At 40.5% G+C, this 20,318-nt stretch overlaps 1 protein-coding gene across 2 annotated transcripts in view; it reads right to left on the bottom strand.

The window, feature by feature from the left end:
• Positions 1-9,924: 9,924 nt before the first annotated feature.
• The window catches only part of KLF15 (KLF transcription factor 15), a 28,046-nt gene continuing 17,652 nt past the window's right edge, over positions 9,925-20,318 (bottom strand). For both annotated transcript variants that reach the window (XM_088134271.1, XM_088134272.1), the window contains exon 3: positions 9,925-11,932. In XM_088134271.1, coding sequence (XP_087990397.1) covers positions 11,764-11,932 — 169 coding nt within the window. In that variant the 3' untranslated portion in view covers positions 9,925-11,763. The remainder of the gene's footprint in view (positions 11,933-20,318) is intronic.

Below are 20,318 nucleotides of genomic sequence, written 5' to 3' on the forward strand. Positions count from 1 at the left end.
TGAACATACTTTATGTTCAACATAAACTAATCATTTCCACAGCAGTTAACATGGTGAGATTTAGTAGGTTTCTAGGCTTCCTACTTTCAGATAACTGATTGAGGAGGAGAAGAGAGAACAGTGCTTTACAAAATCCCATCCGTAGAAAACAGATCCTGGATACAAGGGGTTTCCAATTCAACTTTTACAGTGGGGAAGAAAGCGAGTAGGGAAGACAAAGGTCAGTCTGAGCAAATGCAATTGCATCTCCTTCAGGCATGGCTGGAGTTGAGAACATGGATAAAAAGGATACGCCAATGATGGCCCGTTGAGAGGTCTCTGTCAGTTGCTTTGTTCGGTTTATCCTTGGTGACCTTATCTTTTTTTTTTTTTTTTTTTACTAATATTGTTTCTATTGTTCTAACAAATGCCCAGAGATGGGCAGCCATATAAATCAATGTAATATAAATACATACAATTTATATAGAGGAGGCTGGGTTATCTGAGGGACTGCCTCTCCCTGATTACATCTGCCTTTCCCATCAAATCTGTCAGACAGGGCATGCAGCGGGTCCCATCTGTCAGGGAATTACATTTGGCGGGTCCCAGGAGGCGGGCCTTCTCTGCCATGGCACCCACCTTGTGGAGTCTTCTCCCCCTAGAAGTGAGATTAGCTCCATATATACTTCTAAAACTCTCGTATCTGTAACCTTCAACTAGGCAAAGTGGTGTGTCATAGGGCAACAATTTTTGAACCAAGCTACCTCAGATGGGCTAACTTACAGAATGTGCAAAATCTAGGACCCATTACTCCTGGGGGATTGAAATTTGGGAAATTTGTGGATGCTTCAGTGCTATTCTACTGCTGTGTCACTGTGGTCAGCCTAGGTCACATGATCATCATGGGTGTATCCCCAACCTCTTTCCCACCTCCCTCTGTCCCCTGTGCCCAATCGCCTGGTGGCAAGGCCTGATGGGTGAGTGGTGATTGGCTGCTTTGGAAACGAGGCAGAAATTTGAAATCTCTTAATGGCTGTGGGTTTGAGGGAAGGACAAGGGAGTGACTTAGATGCCTGCTGGCGAGGCTGGTGGTCACCAGTGGTTGACAGATGAGCCTTCTCCCTCAATGGAGGAGGCCCTTGGGAACATGCTGGAATGGGGAGCGGGGGTACAGTTTTCCTCATAGTCCCCAGCTCCCTTTGTTCCACCTCCCCCCAGCAAAGTGGCAGGCAGTTCTGCTGGTTAGCTAAGGAGGAGGAGGAGGAGGAGGCGGTGGCAGCGGCTTCACAGGGGCGGAAGGAAGGAAGGAAGGAAGGAAGGAAGGAAGGAAGATTTGTGACATTCCCTGCCAGCTTCCCACAAGCAAAGTCAATGGGGAAGCCAGCAGCAAGTCACAAGTCGCTCCCACTCCCACTGCTTTTTTGTCCTTGGTCATTGTGTTTCCCTGTTTAGGTAAGGAAATATCTCTGAAACGATGATCCAACATGTCATGGGTTGTCTAGTCCCTCTTAACTTTCTGCAAGTCCCTCAAGACCTGGCTATGTTATCAGGCCTGTGGGTCCCAGGGGACTGGGGAGGTTTTGCAATGGCTCCCTTATTGTAGTTAATATCATCCTCTCTGTTCTGTGTGCTTTTTATAATTTTATAGTTTTTAATTATGATTGTTTTATGTGTATTTATTGGGTTGTTGTTTTTTTTAATTAAGTGTTGTACACTGCCCAGAGTCACTCTCTTGTGAGATGGGTGGCTATACAAATATAAATACATACATACATAAAAGAGAAGGTGCAGTATCAAGAAGGATTTGATAGGAGAGGTGACATCACGTTCCTACTGTAGAAGTGACTACAGTGTGGGTTCTCTCCCCGCCCCCTGCCCCATGAAGGCAGGTACATTATAACATGTTGAAATAGTTGTAGCTGTTAAATTCAGCCATTGCTGTTGGGTGAACATTTCCTACTGGAATCTGCATTTTTTCTGCAGATATGGAACCACAAGAATTCAAGATGATATAGATTGTAAGTGGGAGAATGTGAAGGTGACATGTTTGACCGTTTCAAGTCTCATGACAGAAATTATTGTCAAAACTTGAAGTGGCCAGGAAAAGGTCATCAGCAGCCTTAAAAACTGTCAGCTAAGGATGCATGGTTATAAAAAATATAATTTGTTATATTTGGCAGAACAGTTGGAACAGATTTGTTGTTGTTGTTGTTGAGGGAGGGAGGCAACATTGTTAGACTGGATTAGGTGGTTAAAGGATCACAAGTAGTTTTGATGTTTTATTTTTTTATGTTTTTATTTTTATAAAGTTTGATATACTAACAGCAGGGCTGGCTGTTACAGAAAACCTTTTCCCTTGACCTGGTGTGCTTCCCAGAATGACCGTGTAATTTACCACACAATTCCTCAGCCAATTTTTTGAGAGGGAAGGACCAATGGTAGCAAGGCTATGTTTATGATGAGTTGTATTCCCTCACACACGCCTCTGGGGGTGAAAAATAACAAAAACAACGATTCTAAACCCAGAGGTCTTTGTGGCAGAATTCTTTTGTATCCTCATTTCTTTGCATGTTACTCATATTTGACCTATGCCTAAGTTCCATGCCCACGTTTCCTGCCCCCCTCATCTTTTACTCCCCACTTTCTCTCCAGTCCAGAAATCTTTAAATACATCTTGTAAAGCAGTCTAAGCTATGCCAAGTTAGCACCGAGGTGAAAATGCAATCAATTTGCATGATTTATGTTGAGCCTAGCATTTGGGTGGAGGGGTTATTTTGGTCCACAGGACATACAGATCCAACTGTGTATTCTCCCCACTTGTAAGTGACAGAGAACTAAGTGTAGAAATTGGCACCAATCCCAGCTGCTGGGTCTTTTTCTGTTTCCAGTGCGCAACACATACTCTGCAGGCTGAACTGGTAGACCTGTGTTTGCCACTCCTAGGCATAATAATATTTGCAGAACGTTTGCCCTCGCTTGCTGCCACAGGGGACCAACCATCTCTCTGTTTTCCACTCCATACGGCCTGGGACAAGCTGTCCATGGAAAAATAACTCTCATTAAAGAGAGCTGGATGCACAACAAGGCGACTACCTGGCTGCCATTTATAGGATACTGAAAAAAGGCCAGTTTGAAAGCAGTCAACACTGAGTGTTTATGTCCCTCTTACATTTTGCTACAGGATGGCTTATTAAATGCCTGGCATCAATTTGGCATGTTTGCCTGATATTGTACCTAGTATTCAGTGCCTCAGCCAAGTGTTCGCTGCCTGTTACACAACATTTTACATCAAATGATTTTCAGAAGCCCTAATAGCAGGCAGCTAATTCAAACTGATGGGGATCTTAGAATGATGACCCAGGGAGACAGAATTGCTTTGCCTATGCCCCACTCCAGAAAGGAGCAACTGATTAAGTCAGCTTCTGGCCACTACTCACACAGTGGGAAATGCCCTTACTTAAAACCATGCCTGGTGTGGGCCACAGCTTACTGAGGCCTTGATTGCCCAGCTTTCCACACAATACTTTCAGAGCACCTACTCTTTGGCTGGCTATCAGAGAAGATAGTGAAGATTCAGCATATCCTACATGGGGTGCATAAATCCAGATGGCCACTCAGTGGCAGCAAAGGCTTTAGATGTTTGTGGCCCTAATAGAGTAGCCTTAATGAAGATGGTATGGCCCTCTTTGCCAATTAAAAACGGGGTGGTGCAGGACAGTCTGAGAAAATACCTTACTCAGAGACCTCTTAAACTTGGGGAAAGGACAGACTCAGGAGGGGCAATCCATCCAATCCTGCAGTGGGATGTGAAGCTTGGGGTTCTCTGTGAAATGCCATCACTTCATCTTGTGAAGTATGTCTGAGCAGTCATTCTAGACACATCCAAATTATATCCCACCCAATTTACTTGCTTTAATTGCAATTTACTTATTTTAGCTGTGTGTAATAAATATGATCGATTGATTGATTCAGCCTCATTTCTTCACCACCCCAATTTAAAAGACTCCGAGCAGTATTCAAGATCATAAAATAACATTGCAAAAACTCCAAACACAAAACTAAAGACTAGATGAGTGTTAATTTAATTCAGCTGCAATCCTAAACACTATAAAAAGTAATGCTGTCTGAGAATAAGGTACATTCCTGAATAAATGTGCCTAAGGTTGAGCTGGTGATCAATAACAAATTACAGCTGGTGGAACATTTTGCTTCTGGGGCTGGAGTGATTTTAAGATCAGGAGAACTGAGAAGTCATTACATAAGAGCTATTTTAAAATGTTTTCTGACTTTTGGGGCATCTTAACAAAAGTAAAAGAAAAGGTTAACTTTCACAGAGATGACAAAAATGTGTATTATGCTGATGAATACATTTCAGTAAATATTTCACCAGAAGAAATAATGTTAGAGTAGAACCAACAAAGTATGTACTTTTTTCGTACATGTTTCCCTTTCCTTTTTATGCCCTAACCCTATATATGTCTGCTCAGAATTCTTACTAAATTCAGTAAAGCTATTTCTAATGTAACTGCATGTTAAACTGCCCTTAGCCATTCTGTCTGAGATGCCCTACATCTTTAAGAATCTGAGAAGGTAGACTGGGGTTGGAAAGATCAGTGGTCTACCATGTAAAAGAAAGGCTTTCCTCCACATGACCTTTCCTGCAGGACAATGGTGGCAAACTGAAGCCCACGAGACGAATCAGTCCCCCAACTGCTTTTTTTGCAAGCCATTGAGCTTCACAAAATGAGCTACTGAAATTCAGCTGCAGAACACCAACGATCAGCAGCATAGTTTACAGCTCTTGTATAGATTATCGTAATGTTTTAAGTCCTAGAATAGGCTTAACATGGCACAATACTCCTTAACCACGGCCACCCTAAAGCTGGAAAAAAAGGAGAATAATCTAGGAGATGCAAGCCTGTAGAATTTTCAGTGGGAAAATCCAGCAGGGGTCTTGTTGCATGAGCCTGATATACTTAAATTCCATATCATGCCTTCCTGCTCATATTCACTGTAAAAAAAGGCTTGTTGAATCCAACTTTCTAGCAAGTATATGCAGTCTAAGTTCCAATCATTGGTATCATACCATGAAGCATTGGCTCACCTGACGTAAAACAAGTGTACTTCTGTCAATGTTGGAGTGTCCCGTCTTAAAAAACATCAAGGGTTCAGCTTACATAACTCAGCAAAGGGTCACAGTAATCATTAACTTTGCCCTCTTTCAGTTCACTTTGTTCTCAAGTCACCTGTTTGCTTGGATTAAACATATAGCAGGATGTTAGAGAAGGAAAAACATACCCCAGCTGCAGCATTCTTGGACACTGCATGGAATTCAAGGGAGAAGGAGACCAAGAGGACAGATATTCCAGAAAAAGCTGGTTTAACAAGGACTAAGACCCACCACCTTTCATTTCAATGGTCCCAGGGCAATAATATATTCACTACTGTAGTGGCATGGTTGCAAGACACCTAAAATGGTACAGCTTAATGACCAGAAAATCCAAAAACCTAATAGGAAAATTTATGCAAAAAGGAAATGTTCTTGGCATCTCATTGGTACTCCTTTATTAAGATATTTCAAGGCAAGACATGGGTCATAATTTCCAATGAAAGTTCCTGTCACTATCAATGTGATGATATGGATGTGATGACAGGATGATATCAATTTATATCATCAGCAGTAAGGTACTGTCTCTAGACTATGTTGCCACAGTTGGAAGATATCCTTGTTGACTCCCTTTCCAAGGAGGAAGAAGAGGGCACACAGCACATGCAAAATTAGCATAGCGGAGAATACTAATGGGATGTTGCTACTTTTCTATGACCTCAGCACCATTTTTCATAAAGGAAGAATTAAAATGTGTGAGCCCCCTCTCTGTGCTCATCAGCCAGACGTAACACAGTCCAGGAACAGATATAGAATTTGATTCTCCTGAGTATATTAAACAGTGCTTAGTCACACCATGTCATGTCCTTTCTGTTATGGATGCAAAGCTTACTCATACATTAAAAAGTACTGGGGAGTGACTTCATGACACTCACAGTAAAATACATTCAAATAACTTCCAGGGCTCATGCATATTATCAGACTCCTCCCCAACAGGCTGGACTGAAATCATTTAACCAGGTACACAAGAATCCAGGAACTTCTGATAAGTAGTTTATTGCAGAAAAGCTAAGAAGTCATTATGACAGAATTCCAATGACTGCTGCGTATGGAATGAGAATCCTATTTATAGTGAAGTCAAGATTCTTATTTTTGTGCCTCTTCCTCCTGCCCAAGCTACACAATAGGCTGGACAGCCCTCTGTTTTCAGCAGGAAGATTGGTTTCCATTTGTCTCTCATTTTGGTAACAGGCAAATCTGGTATGAGTTTGTTTTGTTCTGATTGTATGAGAACTCACCAATATGACAACAAATGATGTCAAAGGATCTACTTTAATCCTTTAATCCTTAATACATAAATACTATATGTGGGTAACACCATATTGGGGAAGGTTTTTATAGGTGGAAACTCACAAAGTTGGAAATCGTGAGTGTGGTTTATCATGTTGTTCTTGCAAAGACAGAAATTCTTAATCTACTCCAGTTATAAGAAGCATTCACCTATCATACTTTAAATACATGCAAATAAATAGCCTTCCCATGTATCCAATTATTGTTGTTCTGCTGTTTCTTCCATGAGCAGCTTCAAGTTTTCTTGGATCAGCAATTCTCAAACAGTGAGTTGTGACATGTTAAGACATACATTTTATGGGAATCATTTATTTATTTATTCGAATTATGTGGCTCTGGGCATCTCACATAATTACAACAAAGTACAAATAAAATAACAAAAATATATTAGAATATTAATTAGCTGCTAATTTTGTTTCTACCCAATTGTTTCTACCCATCCTATCCAATCTGGCAGGAAGGGCATGCTCCAGGTATATTCAGCTAGGCAGTGTCGACTGGCAGGGCCCAGAGGAAGAGCCTTCACTCACTCCCATGTGCTTACGGTGAGGTGAAAATTACATGGAGACAGAGGTAGAGTCCCAGAGAAGCCCCTTTTTCACAGGGCCACTTTAGGACTACCATAGGTGGATAAAAGAAACTTGCTGGTAACCCATTCAGAACTCAGGATAGTTTGGGGTAAAACTAATTCACTTGGGAATAGTTGTCTAGGTTATTTATCTGAGCTAAGGTGTTTGTTTGCCCAACAACCTACTCCCCCATGACCCAATTGAGCAGGTCATGTAAACAGGACCAGTGATAATGGGAGTGACTCTCAGGTTTCCATATGGTCCAGCAATTTTTAAAATTTCTGTAAGAATCAAATATTTACTTACAAGCCCACTCCAGCCCCAGCCTATATTAATATGTAAAATGCAGAAAGTCTTTCATCCCTTATAGTGTGGGTGCTTAAAATTAAAAACTATCAAAATAATGCTGGAAAAATATTAATTAAATAATGCACCGAAAAGCCATTTGTGTGGGTTCCAGGAATGTCTCTTCTTTTCACAAGGGGGGAACCACAATTAAGAAAACCTTTTCCTTTGTAGGCAGCTGCCATACTTCATTTGGTGGGGCGACCAGAGACGGCCTCCACAGATTACCAAAGATCCAGGCAGATCATTTTGGAAGATGATGTTCCTTAAAATAATCTAATCCAAAAGCATGTAGTTTTAAAAATCAAAATTAACACCTTAATTCAGGCTCAGAAACGACTGACAATTGACAAAATATCAGCATGTTATCAACTTTAAGCAAACTTTATAGCTTTATTTTGGACTAATGGAAATTTCCAAACAGTCTTCAAAGACACCTGGACATTGCTTATTATATGGCTTTTAGAAAGCTTTAATAAGCCAACATGTAGGTAAGAACATTTGGTACTGAGCAGAACTTATTTTGTGAGATATGAGAGCTTTGAATCTCAGTAAGGACTGATTAATTGATAATGGAAGCAACATTTAGGGACAATTTCCCATAGAAGTCTGGAGCAAGCATGCTGACGATTGCATTAGACCAAAATAAGTCAAATTAGAAAGGAAAACCCATTGTATTTAAGTCAGGTATATTATCAGTTTTCAGTTTTGTCTTGGATGTGCCAACCATAATCCATGAGTGTTGCCAATTTATTTAGAAAATATTACCACCCACAGCAACCACTGAAAGCTTAAGAACTTCCAATTTATGAGTAGAAACCAAACATTAATATAACATTATTTGTAAAATTTCAAATTTTTTATTGTCAAAGTAAATATATTTTATGAAGGACGAAAGAAAAAATATACAGAATTGTAACTTATGTACACTGGCTTTAAAGATACTATTTTGACTCTAATTTACATCATCTTTGTGTTTTAAAAGATATTTTATATAGATATGCAATATGTACAATTTTATTTACATACATTCATAGGATGTGAGATAAAAACCAGTCAACAGAAGAGAGATTCACGTTTACAAATTTCGAGAGGACAAAAGGAATGCATTCCTAGCAGAAAGAACTGGAACTATTGCTCTTAAATTACAACATGGTCTCTGTTTTGACCTACTCAACCCAGAATTGCAGTGTTTTAATTCCCATTTGGTGAACATAAAAAGACAGGGCACGATGTTAAAATTCATTGCTATTGAGCCCCTCTGAAAGCAGTGGAACCTGGTCACAGCTAATCCTGTCCTGTTGCTTTTGATGGGGTTCAACAATGGCTAAGTTTGCTCAGGTTTGCTATCAACATGATAGCTGCAACTGTACAATATGTTTAGTTTTGTGATTGAATTGACCCATCTGGGGGCTTTGTACAATCATCTAAGATGAAAAACAAACAAAAAGCTGCATTAAAAGTGATCCAATTTAAAATGTTGCACAAATACTGCCACAAGGTCCTTAACTGATCTGGTTATGCATGTTGTATGATCACAGCCTATTCATTAAAAATACCCAGCAACCCTATTTATTACCTTCTCTTTCTCTAGAAACATCCTACAATCAGCAGGGTATAAAAAGGAAAAGGAAAAGAAAAAGGTGGAAGGAAATGTTGGCTAACACAATATTTTTCTGCTGCATCAGATTACGTGTGTGTGTGTGTGTATATTCCCTTTTTTAAAAAAATAAAAATAAAGCCCTTAACGCAGCTACTACACTAGTTGGCTGGAACACCCAATGCCCCAGTTGCATTGCTCTCTGAATAGTGGCCCATATGGGCACACTGCACGTTAGTACCACTTACTGTTGAAATCTCTCAAAGTGCTTTCATCAGACATTCACTAAGTCTGAAGTCCTTCCTCCTCAGCCACTAGGAATATGGATTCTATTCAGTACTGTAAACAAGGGCAAATTGGCTCAGCATGTTTTCACACTTCAGTCTGGGAATATGCTATAAGCTGTGGCAAATGGATTGGCACAGTTAGAAACTAAGGATAACATTCCAGAAGGGGTCACATGGATATTTTTGCAGGAACGGTACTTGATTAAGGCTGTCCACAGGCAGAAAGTCAATGGCACAGCAAGAAACTAACACAAGATTCCATGCAACTATCTCATTCTCCTGGAGAATAATCACAGGAGGAAACATCACTATCCTGCTGAAGGATCTATTGAAGACAAATTACAGGCATCATTCCTGGAAAAGAGGGGCATGACCCCTTTCCACCATTCAGTATAGCACAGAAGTAACTAACCTTTCAGGGCCAGGAGCATATTTGTAATTTTGAACCAAATCATAGTTTAGAAATGGCTATGATGCAGTAAGATTTGCCTGTTCATACAATGATGGTCAAGGGAGAAGATGGCCAATCACCAAACACCCATTTAATAATAGTCAAACTGGGGAAATGGCTTTCTGCTACCATCACCTCAACCCTCCTGAATGCTCTCCACCTCCTCAGTTCATCCAGAGTTTTATTTTTTAAGAGCACCATCAAGTTCATATCGGATTAAGAGGCACTCTTGTATATAAAGGTGACTGTTTGCCTTGGAGCATGACAGCTTCCGGTGTATCTTGTTTGTTTGTTTTGCATTAGAAGTATTTTAAAAACAATATCTAGTTGAGTAGAGAGCCTGGAGCGCTCTGATACTATGGCCAACACATTGCCTACTTCTTATAGTAGCACCTTAGCTGTGTTATAGTTTGAACTTCATAGAAAAACTGCATTCATTTCCTCCACAGCACTAGTCAGCCAAACACACACACACACACACACACACACACAATCAACTATCAAATCATCACCCTACCTTAGCTTCTGCAGGAACAGATTGTCCAGTGGCTGGATTTTGGCACTATGACATATAGTGCAGGACTGATGTGCTTGTTGGTGCTCTACTAGTAGAGAACCAAAGGAAAGTTCCTGGATAAATGATTTAATACATTGAATAGATAAATATTTGGCCTTCTTAAGTGCTGTGGTTGGCAATTTGATTCATCTTTGGTGAAAGTCTTTAATTATGGCAAGCTTAAAGTTTTGAGGCTTTGGGAAAAATATTATCAGATCCTAGGTACTAAAAATGAGAGAAGTGCTTTAGTTCGGTCTTCTTCAACCTGACCATGACGGCTGGGAAATTCTGCAAGATGAAGTCCTCTTATTGGGGGGGTGTCCAAGGTGATGAAGGTCGGTTTTAGCCCCTTTCATGTATCCAATCCAGAGATTATGAATCTGAATGGTGCAAAAGTGGGCAACAGGCTACTTCTAGGAAATTTACTATGGTTAATATACCATCTAAAGAAGCCCATGCCTAAACTGTGGGGCAACCCATGCAAAGTCATTATCCCTAGATTGAATTACAAAAAGTTGATATTTTGGAAACCAAAGTGATTGGGCAAAAGGGCGCAGATGCCTTACCCTAATCTATCTATCTCCTCCAACCACATGAGTTGTAACAGGCATTTTCAAACATACTGATCTTCACATGGGACTAGAATCAAGGGAGAACACGGAAGAGTGAAGTCTGTCAGTTCCACTGAAGCATTTTCTCAAGAGGGAGAGCTGGGGGTTCTGCAAGTGGCAGCAACTGACAGACTCAGATATGGTGTGCACAAAAACTGGAAAATCTGGGGTTTATTCAGACTAGAACTATTATTCCATACACAGATTTATTTTTTAGTCTAATAAAAGTCCCACCTGTTGGCAATCCCTTCTTTCTATATGCACACATACAGTATACTCAGTCACACAATCACATATATTGCTGACATGCTTCTTCTCTTCAGTCTCTTTTTGTGAGCCCCTATAAATATCTAGCTAGTGAACCCATCACCAAACGAACATATCAACAAAAACGAATTCATGAAAATGAAGTGGATTTCAAAAGGAATTTGCTGTTTCCAAACTGGACCAATAGGTCAACTTAATAATATTAAATATATGAGTTTTATATATATATTATATATATATTAACTCATTAAATATATGAGTTATGAGTTTTTATATATATATATATATAAAACTCATAACAAATAGCCCTGTACATGAGTAAAATGCTCAGGAATGCCAGAACTGTAATTAACTAGCAGCAAGTTGCCCATAAATTATCATGATGTTGGAGCTCAACTGGCTAAAATGAAATTGTACTTTTCAAAAACTGTAATTTTCAAAAAGAAGCAGTAGAGGCAGCAGCAAAAAGAATTAGAGAAAAAGGCCAAGTTGGTGAGTTATGGGAAAGAAGATGAACAATGTGATGTTCTAGAGGCAGCTGTTACGTGGAGAGAAATAAATTATCACAAGAAAGATCCTGGAACAAATGCTGCGTGTGGCAGTTCTTGGAGGGGATGTGGGGAAGGACCGGACTGGTCACATCAATTGACTGAGCGTATTGAGCGGCTGCTTCGCGGAAACCGATGGACTTTGACGTGCTTGGACAAGTGGTCACTTCGTGCAAACTTCTTCTCACACACAGGGCACTGATATGGCTTCACTCCAGAGTGGGAACGCCGATGCCGAGAAAGCTCATCTGATCGTGAGAACCTGGAAGCAAATAAGAAAAGATGATCAGTGTGATGCCTTCAACTCTGAATGGTCATCAATGTATATAAAAGCACAACCAAGAATATTGAACACTATTATCACGCTTTCGAAGAGTGGGGAAACAAGTTCTTCAGTACTCCTAAAGAATACTTCAGTAATCCTGCCAAACAGATTAGTATTATTATTCATCAGGACTTTTTCTAGAAAATACTCAGGTAGACAATTGTCCCAAGCTCCGTACATGGAAAGAAAGTCATCCAAACAATGGTTCAATATCTGAAACACTTTCATTTCAAAATGAGTTATTTCAGAATCTTAGGTTACCCCCGCACCCCTCTTCACTGGCCATTGCCTTCAACACATACATATACATATATGGTACACACACACGCATGCACACATGCACACAGAAAGCGAGAGAATGACAATTGTAAAGGATGCTATGAGAAGTAAATGGGGCAGAGGCAAGACTCAAATGAACATTCTGCCACTCAGTCTTAATAAGAACCTATTATTCTTACATTGTAGATTATAAAGCAGTGAGTGTCCAAAGGTCTTTTAGAATCCATTTGCCCTTACTTTCCCAAACATCAGCAGTTTAGTCTATTTCATGATAATATGAAGTTTACTTAATTTAGCACTGAATGAGGAAACAGTGGACTCAGCCATTTTCAACTCAGCCTAGACCACCATATATCCATTATAGTGCTACTTGTTCTGATATGTATGCAATTCACTGTAACTTAATGCATGGTCCTGCTACTTCACTTCTGGCTTTCTGTAATAAAAGCTTACCACCACTATCATGTAAAAATTAAGTTTTGGAATATTAGTAGAATTTCTGTACCATCTGAACAAATGTGCACTTATATGCAAATAACTGGTTATATAGAATCTGATGAATATTTCCAAGATAAACCAGATATATGAAAGACTATTGCTCTTTTTATTCAATGATATGAGTGCAGAAATAGCCAAGTAGCATAATGAGACTTTGATATACTCTACTTCCTCTCCAGCCCACCATTTTTAATCTACTGGATATAAAAACAACTATTTTATCATTTTCCATGCAAATTGACTAAACATGATAATGGTATTTATGTTGTTATATAAGCTGGTTGACATGTCATGCTAAGCCATGGTTTGCTTTAACATGTTTGTCAAATAGATTACAATTGGTCATGTTTGCACAATACTAAGCTATGGTTAAATTAATGTTTAGCCAACACTAGTTGCAAATCTAACCACAAACTGAGCTACTTGTCCACACTTGCCATTGCAACATGGTGATTACAAAGAGAAGATTCTCCAAAATATTTCTTGAGATGTTTTCCTTGAATTATTAGCTCTGTCAAGACAGATGCCAGTTATAAAAGGCACTTGAAACAATTGTTTCATACTAAGATTCGTTTTAAAAATAAATAATTTCATAACCGCATTCTCATATGCATGTATTAATAAGAACCTGGAGTTACAAAAACATTGAAACAATTCAGGGAGAAAAACTTAGGTTCCCCAGCTAGATAAATTAATCTCCATACTTTCATTATGGGCATACTTTCATGAAAGACAATAGAATAAAGACCAAATACTTTTTAAAATATTGAGGTGAACTGTTAAAGATCTGCAAGGCAGAGGGAATTCCTAAGAATTACTTTTAATCAATACTGAAACAAGAGCTGGACTAAAAACTCTTTAAAAATCCACATTTTTGCTAAGAAAAATTTTAAGAATTTTTTTTTTCTTTACCTGCCCAATTTCCCTCCCCTCCAAAAAAGATGGTTGCATGTTTCCATTTCCTAGGATGGAATAACTGCTGCTGTTACCTGCAACAAATCTGTGAGGTAAAGAAAGAAATTGCCACTCCTTCTGCTCCAAGAATGAGTCTTCCTCAGAGAAATTGCATGGACATTTCCAAGGTATCATTTGCACCCACAGTTCAAATGAAAGCTCCATTGGAAAATCCAAGTATTCATGAAACACACCTGGATATACAGACCCTTTGAATAGTAGAATCACACACTTGGTGTCAGCCAGAACAGTAACAAAGACTGGCACAGAATAGAGTCTTTAAGAACTGCTGTCAGCTGTTCCTTTATAGTAAATAAATGAAATCAGAGCCATTTCTTAGCCAAAAATGAAAAAAAAAAAAAAAAGGGTGGTGGTGGTCTGTAATACAGGTTTGTATGAAAAACTGGATGGTATCATCAAGCTTAGGGGTGTGTGTGTGTGTGTATGTGTGTGTGTGTGTGTGTGTGTGTGTATGTATGTATATATATATATATATATATATATATATATATATATATGCGCAGCTGGATAGCGTAGTGGTTAGAACACCGCCTTTGATGCAGGAGACCGGGGTTCAAATCCCAGCTGGTACCTACCTTACCAGTAGGGGTCTTTGGGCAAAGACCCCCTAACGCTTCACCTGCCTACCTCAAATAGGAGAGTGACACGAACAAACCATACATGGACGAGACAAGAGAACTTGGAATTGATGGAATGCTACTACAACAGCAGACCTAATGAGAGGGGATATATGAAACGTATGAGGGAACCATGGATAGACAGAAGGCCTACATCCACACTAACTGAGAAACAACTAGTTACCCAGCACTTCAACATAGTGAAGAGGAAGCTGCTCTCACAACTTGAGATAGACCAACTCCAAATTACAACCCGGACTCAAGCAGACCTGGAAGAACAAGCAGATGTGCAGCCAACACCTGAAGCTGGAATGTCATTGCCACCCCTTCCATTACAAAGCACAACAGCTGATATGAGGTATAAGATCATGGATAAACTAGCTACAGTCAACCCTCGAGTCCAATTACCAAGGCTCAGTGGAGAAGTACCATCAGATAGTATGCTAGAAGATGCCAACAGAGCCCTCCAGACAATCCCTACTACTACCATAACTGAAACCAATGAATTGGTATATGCTACAGCCGCTGTAATCCTGGAAATGCTTGGCTTACACGATCAAGAAGAACAGCAGTACATACCCACCCTGGAAAATGAGATTGGAGGCTAAGATCAAGGCAACTCGGAGAGAAGCCAAGTCAGCTGGTGGAACTACAGAAGCGTGTGGAGATTAAGGATAAGACTTGGCTACTGAAAAAATATATGGGCCTGACTCCATCTGAAGCCCTAGAGACTGCTAAACAAAGGCTCACAGCACTGGCTTGCCAGGCTAAGGAGATACACTAGAGAAGCAGAGGCCAAGAAGATAAATGCCCTGTTCTCCAAAGAACCATCCAAACAGCTAAGCCACCAGCAGCAGAAACTGAACAGTACTGGAAGAACATATGGGAGAAAGAGAAGATGCATAACACCAGTGCAAAGTGGCTGCAGGGCCTGAAAGCAGACCACAGCAATCTCCCAGAACAGGAACCAGTCACCCTCACAGTAGCAGACATCCAACAGGGGGTCAAGAACATGAAAAGCTGGACAGCACCTGGCCCGGACATGATCCACACCTACTGGCTAAAGAAACTAACAGCAGTGCATGAACACCTAGCAGCATAGATGAACCAACTGTTAGCAGCCAACCAGACTGACTAACACAAGGAAGGACAGTATTGATCATGAAAGACCCTCACAAGAGTACAGCACCATCCAACTACCAGCCAATAACCTGCCTCCCCACAACATGGAAAGTTCCATCAGGCATCCTAGCTGCCAACAAGACCATATGGGCCAGTACATGAGCACAGCTCAGAAGGGCATTGGGAACAACACCAGAGGCTCAAAACACCAGTTACTCATAGATAGAGCAGTCGCCTGAGACTCAAGGTCTAGGCAGACCAATCTGAGCACAGCCTGGATTGACTACAGGAAAGCCTATGACTCAATGCCACACACATGGATCTGTGAATGCCTGGCACTATACAAAGTCAACAGGACACTAAGGACAGCTCACACAAGTGGCCATCAAGTGCAGCATATACCAAGGTGATGCACTGTCCCCACTGCTGTTCTGCATAGGCTTAAACTTCCTCAGCCAGATAATCACAAGGTCTGGATATGGGTACAGGTTCAAGAGTGGAATCACCATCAGCCACCTCCTCTACATGGATGACATCAAGCTGTATGCTAAGAGTGAACGAGACATCGACTCACTGATCCACCTGACACGGATCTACAGCGAGGACATTGGGATGTCATTCAGACTGGAGAAGTGTGGCAGGATGATAGTAAAGAGAGGGAAGGTAGTTAAGACCGATGGAGTGGAACTACCAGTGGGCCACATAGCAGACATAGAGACCAGCTATAAATACCTTGTTGTCCCACAGTCACACGGGAACCATGAGGAGGAGGCAAGGAAGACAGCAACATCCAAGTACCACCAAAGGATAAGACAGGTCCTGAAGAGCCAGCTCAATGGGGAAAACAAGATCCATGCCATCAACATGTATGCCCTGCCAGTCATCAGATACCCTGCCGGTATAGTGAGCTGGCCAAAGGAAGACATGGAGGCTGCCGATGTGAAGACCCGGAAGCTCCTCACACTGTACAGAGGTTTCCACCCCAAGTCCAACACCCAGAGACTGTACACCAGCCGCAAAGAGGGTGGGCGGGTCTGATGAGTGTCAAAGCCACTGTCCTGGACGAAACCCAGAGTATCCAGGAGTACATCAGTAAGATGACACCCAAAGATGAGCTGCTGAGAGAATGCCTCAGGCAGCAGCAGACATGGGAGGAAGTTCAAGTGAAGGAAATACCATGGCAAGACAAGCCCCTGCATGGGATGTACCATCGACAGATAGCTGAGGTGGCTGACATTGGGAAATCCTATCAGTGGCTGGAAAGGACCGGACTAAAAGACAGCACTGAGGCACTGATCATAGCAGCACAAGAACAGGCACTAAGCACCAGATCCATAGAAGAGGGGTCTATGACACTAGACAGGACCCAAGGTGCAGATTGTGCAAAGAGGCCTCAGAGACAGTCCAACACATAGTGGCAGGGTGTAAGATGCAGGCAGGAACAGCATACACTGAACGGCACAACCAAGTAGCTGGCATTGTGTACAGGAACATCTGCACAGCGTATGGGCTAAACCCCCCCCAAGTCCAGATGGGAGATTCCACAGAAGGTCGTGGAGAATAACAGGGCTAAGATCCTGTGGGACTTCCAGATCCAGACAGACAGGCAGGTACTGGCTAATCAACCAGACATCGTGGTAGTAGACAAAGACCAGAAGACAGCGGTGATAGATGTAGCAGTGCCAAGTGACAGCAACATCAGGAAGAAGGAGCATGAGAAGCTGGAGAAGTACCAGGGCCTGAAGGAGGAAATAGAGAGGATGTGGAAAGTAAAGGTCAAAGTGGTCCCAGTGGTGGTAGGAGCACTCGGGGCCGTGACTCCTAAGCTGGTAGACTGGCTCCAACAGATCCCAGGAACAACATCAGAGCTCTCTGTGCAGAAGAGTGCAGTGCTAGGAACAGCTAAGATACTGCGCAAAACCCTCAAACTCCCAGCCTCTGGTGGAGGACCTGAGATTGAGGAAGACACATACCACCCACAGGGGTGAGAGGGGAATTATTTTATTATATTAATTATAGTAGGTACTCAGCTATTTCAGGCTGAAAGTCAAAAGCTATGTTTGATTTAATAACTATAGTGAATTTTATTAATTCCAGTAATTTTCCTCTTCTGTCGCATTAAAAATGGGAACTTTTGGAAGAGTTCTGGGAGCCATGTCCAAAGTACTAAGAGGCCACATGCAGGGACTCTGTTGGTACAACTTTGTTTTAAGAGGATAAAGTTAGTTTTTTCCTCAAGAAAAAGATGGAACTTCTCTTTGCAACCTAGGAGAGAACTTGAGTTTCCAACTTGAAATACTACCAATAATTATGTGATGTTTATGTTTATTTTTTGGTGTTTTGCCTTCATTAAAAATTTACTCCTGCCAAATAGAGCTCTTGTTGTCTATAGTTTCTCTGATATTTATTAAGAGTGTTGGAACAAAACATTACTTGATGTTTGCGATTTGACTTTATGAGCAAAACCTGTCGGAAAGCGGGGGGGGGGGATGTATATGTGCATTCAGAGTATGTGCTACCTGACCCATGGAAAGGAACATGAGTTAATATGATAAAAATATATTTTGTATCATAGCTAAGCCTTCAGTTGATCAGGTAACAATGTTGCTATGCTGTCATCCAGTTTGCTTGAAAAGATCAGTTTACTCTAACTACAGAAATAAATTTGCAGCTCCTTATGTGCTTACAACATGCACCCACCCAAAGATTAAACATCAGATAAAGGTAAAGGCTACAGATTATTATGCAATGCTCCCTGAAAACAATGTGTTTTATAAACTGATTTTTTTTCATTTTGGTTTGTCTTTTGTTGTGCAGTTTTACAGTATGTGGAATGATGTACGTGTTTGGAAAGAGTAAAATTAATGTCTGCCTCTTTGGAAGACTGGCATTTGATCTATTGATCTACAGTGCATCCTGGAACCATCATAGTAATCTCTGGGTTTCAGCAGAATATTAACCAAACTTGAAAATTAAGAAAAGGGCACAGATCTTTGGGCACAGTTCTGGGATCTGAGATAGTGTACAGATCAGGTATTAACATGCAATCATTATTCTTCATTCATGGAATCTTGGGAATCCAGATACTGTCATCTTCCATTTTTAACCCTCCCATGTTTCCTGAACTCTTCTTTTGCCCTTTTCCTGCTGGGAAATTTATATGTTGAGGATAAAAATACAGTTTTATTGCACAAGCTTTTGAATAGTAGCAGCAGGAGCACCCCAACTAATAGATTTTAGTGGTATTAAATATGCTAATTGAAGACTATTTTGAAAGTTGCTTTGATTCTTTGAGTTTCTCTTCTCAGAAGACACTGGAATAATATTTCTAGGAATATTTCTAGGAATAGGGAAGCTGTAACTTCCCTAATGACTAATTTCAGATCTGTGAATCAATCCAAAAGGGGTTTTGTGCATGTCTTGAATCAATCCCAAGGCATCTGACTGATCTGGAGATGCAATTATTTCTCTTAATTATGTTCAGTTAGCAGAGCTGCATCAGAGTGAGAATGTGAGATTTAAACTAGACATAAATCCCATTACTTCAGAAAGGGTCTTTAATATTAACCACTATTTTGGTTGCTACAGGCAGATTGAACTGCCAGAAAGCTCACTGAGGTCACCAGTTCTCCAAGGAACACTCTTTAAGGCAACTGAAGGAGCACAATTATTAACATTCCTTACAGATATCTTCACAGGACAGTATTAGCAAATAATGGAAGAACAAGATCCTATATTGGATCTGTGCAAAAAAACCCTCTCCCAGAACAATTTTGGAGGGAGTTTCAGTTTTAGTATTTTTAATCCAACTTTCCTGTGACATTGAAGAGAAATCTCATACACACGCATATAATCTTTTGAAGGAATAGCTGATATGTTTGAAGTTCCAAGTGCTGTTGTATGTATAAAATTGCAAACATCACCACCTTAAATATCAAGGATGTAGAATTAACATTAACTTCCTTAGTGAAATATGATTCATGGAGCTGAGTTTAGGTATGCGAACTGCAACAGATTTCAAGCAGAATTTTTAAATTATGAGTTAATTAAAATTATGGCATGTTCACTACTTCTACCAATCTACTTATCTCTTACATTTTATATTTGCCTAATGCTTCCTTCTGTGGTAATAACATACAGCTCTGTTGGGTCCTTTAAAAAATTATATGAGGTAAGAGTTCATGGGAAATGATTTTTCTGTGGAAAGGAGATTTTTATCATTATTCTACAGGCTTTATCCAATTGCACAGAAGAATCATGTAATTGCTTTTTAAGAATCTCATAATGGTACAATAATTACAAAAACTATCAATGCAATTAAAAATTAATCAGGGCTAGCAAAGGAGTTATCTTACCCAACTACTGTGTCCAGGGGAATATTTATAACTATGACATACAAAGCTTTACCATCTTGTAAATTCTCCCAGTCTAGAACACCGGGTTGGGGTGTATATAGGAATGGACAAAGTTGTCAAAGCAATTTTATCTATCCAGCACAGGGTTGTCTCTTCCAGTACCCAGTCACCTAATCCTTTCACTTGGAGATGCTGGTTCCTGAACCTGGGACATGTTCATGTTCATGCTGGGAGGTTGCAATACTGTATAGAGTTTGGAGGCGATGTGCTATCTGAGTGCATATATCGTTCATCTCTGCATTACAGGACAGATCTCCACAACCTGCAGATCAGGGCTGCTGCTGCTGCAAGCAAGATATTGAAAACAAAAAGAGGCCCTATCACACAACAGAAGACCTCCCAAAAAGATGGAAGAAAGTAGTAGATCACCTCACAGGCTGATATCAGATTTCCTGATGTTTCCTGAACATCCAGGTT

The sequence above is a fragment of the Python bivittatus genome, unplaced genomic scaffold (genome assembly GCF_059951505.1).
Source record: "Python bivittatus isolate LINGU-HERP-01145 unplaced genomic scaffold, Pbiv_v1 ctg000080_np1212, whole genome shotgun sequence".
Lineage (NCBI taxonomy): Eukaryota > Metazoa > Chordata > Lepidosauria > Squamata > Pythonidae > Python > Python bivittatus.